We start from the raw sequence: 8,634 nt of genomic DNA, 5'->3' as shown, positions 1-8,634 counted from the left end.
AAATACAGAGTCCCTCAGATCTATGGCCAGGCCCAGCAAGTTTGTCAGGGGAGGGAGTTGAAGGCAGATAATTGCTCTTCGCCACACCAGAATCTATAGCTGGAGACAGACTTTTAAAATATACTCTCTAGGCTTCCTGGTCTGCAAGCAAATAGTTGTCCACAATTAGAAATAATATAGAAAAACAACAGCAGCCTTATAGAGTAATAGAAATCACAGCATATATGACGACTACTCCCAAACAAGGTGTTTTAAAGGTAAACAAGTAGGTGAGTACATTGGGCCTGGAAGACTGTACCAGTCATTTCAGTACAATAGTATGGTATGTGCTGGCTACAAATGGTTTTTACATTTTTAAAAGATTATAAAAAGAAATCTGGCCTTTTGGATGAAGTCTGCTGAGACTTGGTTTAGAGTTTTGTTTCCATCATATGTACTTGCTTAATCATTAGCGTCGCTAATTACTATCACTGCTAATAGATAGTAATGATTATGTGCATTGTGGAAGGAGAAATGGATGTGTGCCCATATGTGCCAGGCACTTTGCTAAATGCTCTACCTACTCTGACGCTTTCATTCACTGAGCAATCCTTTAAAGTAGACACTTATATTTTAATATAGAGCCAAAAAGAAAAAAAAAAAAAAAAAAAGCTCAGAAAGGTTCCTTGCCAAGGTTATAGGAAGCATTACACAGTAGAGTTGTTAGTCAAACCCCAGTGTGGTGGTGTGTTTAAGCTGTGAAACCCCTTGTCCAATTAAATGCTACTGAGAACCCCACTATATAAAATAGTTACTCTGAGCAAAGTTGAAATAGAAGGCCAGCAACCTTAACCCTTCTCAAAATAAGCTGCTTGAAACAGGAGTCAATTTTTCAAAAAAAAAAAAAAAAAAAAAAACAGGAAAACTAAGTAATGTTTTGTAATACAGGATGGCTTACATGGTAAGATCCTGTCTCAAAAAAAAAAAAAAAAAAATGAAGCCGAGAACCAGCATGGAAAATGGGCTTTCAACTCAACTCTTCCATTATCTGGCACAATACAGTCTCCCCTCTAATATATTGCTGAGGGTGAGAACAAGAATCAAAACAACAGGACTGCCTTTTACTTATTTCTTTGCCCAGTAAAATGGTTTAAACTGAGTCAGCAAAAGGGAGAATGAAGGAGGGGAAGTTAAGGACTTCTTCAAAATCTAACTCATCATTTTGGAGCTCTTAGTCCTCAATTCCATCAAACAGTGGTGGGAAGGACATCTTCCAAATGGCAGCTCATTTTACCTTAATAGTTGGTGTTTCCAGATAAGTTTCTAGTTTTCCATCATGGTAAGTTAATATATTGTTTTATTATGGTGCCACAAACAAGAACTCTGAAAGGCTCAACTCTTACAAAAGGTCCAAATCCCCTAAAAAGCATCAAGTATCAAAATGCAGCCAGAAAAAGATGGTATTAAATGAAAAAAAGGGGGCTTCCTTTTAATGAAGTCGAGGTGTAGGACAGATTTATTAGCTTCCATTTTTCCAAGTTGCATTCTGGTATATTTCCTGCCCATATTTCTAAGTTCAGCAGGTCTCTTTGTAGGATTACTTTTTAAAAATACAATGTTTCAAAGAACATGATGCAGCTATATCCACTACACCTGCAGAGACACACCTGTGATGATATGCTGTTTCTCCAATTCACAAGGCAATGCTCTAACAGAAAACAGACCTTCTGCATGATATGCCAAGATCCTGCCATTCTTGAAAATAACTGATACTCATAAGCTGATACTATAAATGGTCTTAAAAATAATAACCAATAAGAATTATCCCTGGACTAGTCATTAAATTCAGTGTAACTGTCTATACTTTAGTGTTATAATTCCTTTTTCCAATATGAGATAGTGAAACAAATAATTGAAATTAAGTACTTTTGATGTTGTAACACAGATGCCTACAATATTACGATTTGGGCTCAATTATTCTTATGCATGCCATTATTTACTGATTTTTTACTATGTGGTGGACAGTATACTTGATTCTTGAGGGAGGAAAGCTAATAATAAATCTCTTTTCCTTAGAGAATTTCTATTCTGATTATCTAACTGAACCTGTGAATGAACTCCTAAACTCCTAGTAAAAGTACCAAGATCAAGGGGGGAAAAAAGAGAATTGTCTCTGCCTACAAGGGTTGGAGAAAGGAACACATTTGAAAGGGACCTAAAGGCTAAGTTGTATTTCCAAGGAGAAAGGAGAGGGTATTCCAAACTGAAAGAACACTATAAAGAAAGAAAGGCCCAAAGCTAGTGAGTAGGTGACTGTTCTAAAATCACGACTGGGTTATCTGATGGGATGACCAGAGATGTACTGTCCAAGATACCAGTTGTTAGACACATGCCTATTTAAATTAACATCACATATAATTAGAAATTCAGTTCTCAGTTGAATTTGAAGTACTTAATAACCCCATGCTTCTAGAGTCCACCACATCAGACAATGCAGAGTATTCCTCCCCTCACTGCAAAGTTCTACTGAACAGTGCTGAGTGTGAGAGTATAGGGTAAGCATGGTGCCGTCTCATGGAGCCTCAACTCTATCTTCAACAGTTTAATCTTCAGTTGAAATAAAAGTGGTTTATAAACCACTATATTCTAAGAAATCCCTTTAGGAAGAGCCTTTGGGGACTCCACCTTGGCAGCACTGCAATAACCTGCTTTACCCCTCCAGCTTCTACATTTCAGTGAAACACTTCTTTTGAAGAAAGAATTCCGCAGATTTTTTTTTTTTTTTTTTTTTAAGGCTCAAAACCCACTGTTTTTTAAGCAGGAATGTGATAGATTTGGGTTTCTTTCAGAAATATTATTATCTCTCAGAGCAGTATACAAGATATGTGGCAAGAAGAGACTGGGCAGACCAAGATCAGCAGAGGCTACTGGTGATATGATAAAGGACTGTATTCAGTGAAGCCTCCAAAGAAATACACAGCTAAGAATTTGTATCAGTAAATTTATTCCAAGTAAGGCTTGTGTGCACACACCAGGCAGATTATTTCCACACAAACACCAAACGTCGTAGTAAAAACAGTTAACACTTTGGCCATGAAACTCAAAAATACTTGAAAAACTTCTCGATAGCACTTTGACTCACTTAATTCTGACAAATATTAATATGTCATCCATGCTTGCCCAGTTATAATTTTACAATATAATTGTATTTTTCATTGTACTTATTGTTCATTATACTTACTATATATATTTAAAACATCTTTGCCGAAATTCTCTTAGCCCAAAAATAATTTTTCAGTAACTCCAAAATATCCATATGTACCTCTTAGCAGTGCTACTGCAACATCAAAATTCTTTTTCTTCACGTAACAAGTTCTCAAGCCACACCATTCCTGATCACAGATATAACTGATATGCAGTTTTATAAACAGCTCTTTTACTCCTTGTTCCTATTTTAGCAGGCCAACCATCACTTCACTGATATCCCAGAGTTTTCTTGCAACAGATTCATCCACAGCTTTGGGCAATAATTCTTCCTCTTTACAATCCCCAAAGTATCTTCCTGACACTCCTTCTACTTCAGGTGAAGAGGCCAAATAAATGGAAGTCTGGGCACCTTCTACTGGAGTTTTGAAAAAAGCCCATGACACCAAATTGAAGAGTGGTCTGACCAACAGTGGAATGTGTATGTGCCTGCCCAGATTTGTCCGTACAATACCAGGATGCAACACATTGACGGTGACATTTGTGCCTTCTAAGCGGCGGGCTAGTTCCCTGGTAAAAAGAATGTTAGCCAGTTTGCTCCGGCTATAACAAAAGCTTTTATTATAGCTTTGTTCACTGTTCAAGTCATCAAAGTTGATGTCTCCATATTTATAAAGTTTGGAGGAAACTACCACAATCCTGCTGGGAGCTGAACTTTTGAGGAGTCCAAGGAGAAGATTGGTGAGTAGAAAGTGCCCCAGATGGTTCACTCCGAACTGCATCTCAAACCCATCTTCAGTCTTCATGTAAGGGCACTGGAAGATCCCTGCATTATTGATCAAGACATCCAGCCTAGGCTCTTCCTTTAAACGTCAAAAAGACAATAGCAGAATTAAGAACACATGCCTTGTATTGCTTTTTCTGTTCATGATAATTACATTTTAATAAAAATGGGAACTTGAGACTAAAAGCATTTAATTTCTTGTTGATCTATCAATCAGATAACTACTTGAAACACTGGCAATTTTGTGTTAATTAATGGGGAAAGGGATTCCTCTGCAGGATGTTCCTCAGATAAATACTGATATTCATGATCTTTCATTCAACAGCTCTTTTTTCTCATTTATTAAAATGATATACAGAAAGACATTTATCCAGTCATCTTCCAATAAAAGATGTAGAAACTAACTGTAAGACTTAATTTCTGGTTTTATGCTTTTATAACATTTACAAATATATAAACTTTAACATTGCACTAGAAAGCTGACTATGTGACCAGTACCAAGATCTTTCTCAAAACAGAAATACAGTCAATTTGAGGACAAGGTGCTCCTATAATCCCATATTTCTCCCTTTAATTTCAGTTGAACTAGGAAAATATCAATTTGGGAGTTATCAGGTTAATACTGAGATCGTATCAAAATTATAATAAGTGTACCTATGATAAAATGTTTAAAAATACTTGCAAACTACTAAAATTCTACTAACAGCCTCCATGAGCTTCCAATAATTGAGAGAAAAATAGAAAAAAAAACAGATGCACAAGCTTGATAGGAGCCTGGCTTTGTGCTTGTCACATGTCACCGCATCTAATTCCAACAACTTTATAAGCAAATTAAGCTCATAGGCTAGGTGACTTAACCAGTATCAGAGCTCCTAAGTAGCAAAATAAGATCAGATCTGAAGATTAAGTCTTTGGCACCAAGGCCTATTTTCTTAATTAGTAAGCTGGCATGGTTTTCTAATTGGGATTTTCGAAACAGCTAGAGAGGCAATGAAAGCTAGACAGACCATATGCAGTAGAAAACAGATAAGCATAGTTTATTCCCAGAGCTACTAGTTATCAACACTAAAGGAAACTTATGGTTGCTTTATTCTGTAGTTCTCTCAGGGGAAATGGCACCATGGGGGTGGAACAACTTCAAGTCATTTTCTTAAAACTGAAACAAGCAATAGAAAAGGTCAGAAATGCAAACAACACTGGAGAGAACATCATGAATAAATCAAGATTCATAAAGAATAATCAAAGATTAAGAAAAAAATTAAATAGGTAATATAAAAATATCCAGCGTAAAGGGGACTCTAATTTAGGAGATCTATATCATCAACATTTTATACTTTGAACATATGCTTTTGTATCTTTCCAAGTTAAAGTCCTAAAATTTAGACTGTTCTCATAGGGATATCTTTTTATTCCTTAAATCATGTAAGATCATCTTCTCTAGCCTTTTCTCGGTTGTTCTATGTTTCTTTTGATGGACAAAAAAATGCACAACATGTTCCAAGTGTAAAGACACTGTGATGACCCATGATTAATTTGAGGTCAACTTTCAAATTTCACTGGCCCTTCTGCCAACTATAAGTGAAAAAGAAAAATGTGTTACATTTCACAACTGTTATCAAAGCCCACCTGTCAGAGGATTAACTATTTCTCATTCTGCCCTGTCTGAGCAACTTTGGGTTTTCCAATAGTCAACTTCAAAAAGAAGGCAAGAGTTCACTCATGGGGGAAAGAAAGGAGTATTCTTTTTCACAAATCCTTTGGAAGAGTTTCCTGAATTAATCATTTGTTAGCCAGCATTCTTTGCTGGGCTTGTGTCATTTTAAAATTTTATCATTTACTATTTTTTAAATTCTAGGAGATAAATGAAATAAATACCAAGAATACCAACCTGTGGGAAATCTAAATTTCCATTTTTTTTTTCCTTCTAATTATAGTTACTTAACTTCAGAGCCAGGCAGGAACTGAAATACTTAGAAGCAAGGACAACTTAGTTATCTTTTTGTGTCTTCACTTTTTTTTAATTAGTTCTGCCTCAAGTGCCAAAGAAGCACACCCAGTCCCAACTATATTTTAGAGAGGAACAGAAAGACCCATTTTTCATGCTTCCAAAATCTCACTGATGAGTATTATTTCTTAACCTGTGTTACACAATAATTAAATACTAGCAGTAAACAAAAAACCAACTCTCTCAAAAAACCAACAAACAAAAAACAGCTCCCAAACTGTGGCCTACAGCGTTTAGCAAACTCTCAGGGTGTTGTGGAATATTTTAAATTTTCGAGGGAAACACAGTGATACTTCCTAAATACCTCAAAAACTACTAGCTCCAGGTGGTTCACAGCTTGAACATTACATTGTGCTATATTCCTTTCAATGACATTATTTCTTCGTGGAGCTGACTTTTAAGCAGCTGTTAGCAGTTGCTGTAATAAAAAACAAGAACAATGCTAAAAATCTACCTAGAAGAGGAAATGAGGGTGGCAGTGTCCAATCTGATTCCAAGGTTTCAGACACTGGTGTAATGACCAACAGGGATACATTTCCCATTAGTAGTTATGGCTGTTTAAGAATAAAATAAAGATATTATTTTTTCTTTCAATTATATGCTATCTTCTCAAATAGCTACTAAGTTGTTAGGACGTAACTACTTATTAGGTTGTGTCAAAGGAAAATAAATCTCAGAACCCAAAATCACTAAGTCAAAGGTTAAAGTCAAGCTGGGAACTGCCTCAGACAAACCTGCCTCCCATTTTATTCCTAAATAAGATAGCTACAAAGAAAAAGAAGCTACATACCACCCTCACGATTTGCCCACATGGGCCTCAAGATCTTTACCCTAAAACGGTTCTGTTGAATTTCACCCTGGCAATGTATTAATAAATTGATAGCTCATCTTCACAAGTGCCAAAGAAAAGACAGAACACTAAAGTCATCCTTCTGCTCACCTGAGACAAATGCTTATCTGATTGCTGCCTCTGCCCTATTGTTTATGTGAAAATGCAGACTCACTGAGCCAGTCTAAGACATAAGTGATTATTCCTCTATCCCTCCTGCATATGTAAATTGTACATTCAGTGAAAGGCTAATCAAAGACCCAAAAGAATGCAACCTTTTGTCTCCCATCTACCTATGACCTGGAAGCCCCCACTTCGAGTTGTCTCACTTTTCCAGGAGAATCAATGTATATTTTACCCATTTGATTGATGTCTCATGTCTCCCTAAAATGTATAAAACCAAGCTGTGCCCCGACCACCTTGGGCACATGTCCTCAGGACCTCCTGAGGTTCTGCCACGGATGCATCCTTAACCTTGGCAAAACAAACTTTCTAAATTTATTGAGACCTATATCAGATACTTTTGGTTTTACAGTTGTTTGGACTTAACTACGTAACAGATGAACTGGGAAATATTTCTGGGCTAAAGGCATCATGAAAAAATTACTGAGAAAATCTGGGAACCTCTTCTCTAGACTCAAGACACTCCATGTCATATAGGCACCTTTCTTGTCCCAGCTAATTTTAAATTTCACTCTTCTGAACAAACGCCCTCTGAGTGCCAGTTATCCCTGCAAGAAACCCTTCTATCTCAGTCTCAGCAGAAAACATCCACTTAATGTGGAAATACTTACCATTTGCACAAAGAAATCCTCACACCTCACTGCCAGGCAGCAGGAGGAAAGAACAGGGGTTAAAAGCAAGTGTTCTGCAGACAGACCACAAGCAAGTTTCTTAGCCTTCCTATGCCTCAGTTTCCTTGCGTTGTAAAGTGGGGATAATAATGCCTACTCCACAGGGTTACTGTGTAGCTTCAATGACAAGTTATAGGCAAGGACACTTCATTTTCATTTAAAACAAAAAGGAAAATCTGAAATGCTTGGCACAACTCCTGGCATACTGATCTTCAATAAATGCTGGATATTATTTTTACTCCTGTCCCTGTATGGAGCATGACCACTGGATTCCAAGCTCTATTCTACTTGGAAATCAGGCCACAGTCCCATTAAGGATGGTGCTGAGTTTACTGGTGGCAGCGAGCGCCCTACCCCAGCAGAAAAGGAGCAGAGGACGCGGGAGGGAGAACTTTTTTTTAAAGGACTGATCTGAAGTCCTTGGCCAGCAACTTCCCCCAGTGCTCTGGGGTTCTGAAGACACAGCTCCGTGCAAATTCACTTCTGACACAGGAGAAACAATTCAGAGGCCATGGATCTACTCCAGGACGGTCCTCACATAACGAAATGAAATGTTCAGAAACTGGTTTATTTTTCTCTTGGGCCCATTTCTTTCTCGACATCCTTAGAGGACAGAAGGCAGCCCTCCCAGTTAATCTTTCCTTCTCAACCCTGCAGCTTCCTGGCCACCTCTAAGTGGCTTTTTGGACTCCTCTCACCCTCAGCCGTTCCCAAGGTGACACCCTGAACCCCAGGGCGGTACCTCGAGGCTCCGCCCCAGCCCGCAGTCCCCTCCCACCCCGTGCCCACCCAGGCTCTCCCCACCAGCCCAGGCCCTCCCCGCCAGCCCGGCCCCCGGAGGCCCACACCTGGAGCATTTCCTGGCAGAAGGAGCGCACCGAACGCAGCGAGGCGAGGTCCAGCTCCCGGACTATGAGCTCGCCCAACCCGCCGACGCCGGGCTCTGGGCCGCACTCCGCGGCCTGGCGGAGCTCCCGAC

General features: G+C 38.6%; 1 protein-coding gene across 1 annotated transcript in view; it reads right to left on the bottom strand.

Annotated features, from left to right (window-relative positions):
- Window positions 1–2,960: 2,960 nt before the first annotated feature.
- Window positions 2,961–8,634, bottom strand: part of RDH14 (retinol dehydrogenase 14 (all-trans/9-cis/11-cis)) — a 6,099-nt gene continuing 425 nt past the window's right edge. The window contains exons 2-3 of the mRNA XM_011951507.1: window positions 8,504–8,634; window positions 2,961–4,046 (exon numbers count right to left, since the gene is read on the bottom strand). Coding sequence (XP_011806897.1) covers window positions 3,429–4,046; window positions 8,504–8,634 — 749 coding nt within the window. The 3' untranslated portion in view covers window positions 2,961–3,428. The remainder of the gene's footprint in view (window positions 4,047–8,503) is intronic.

The sequence above is a fragment of the Colobus angolensis genome, unplaced genomic scaffold (genome assembly GCF_000951035.1).
Source record: "Colobus angolensis palliatus isolate OR3802 unplaced genomic scaffold, Cang.pa_1.0 Scaffold109, whole genome shotgun sequence".
In the NCBI taxonomy this organism is placed as follows: domain Eukaryota; kingdom Metazoa; phylum Chordata; class Mammalia; order Primates; family Cercopithecidae; genus Colobus; species Colobus angolensis.
Note: the sequence above shows the minus strand (reverse complement) of the source record. Positions and strands in the feature narration are given on the sequence as shown.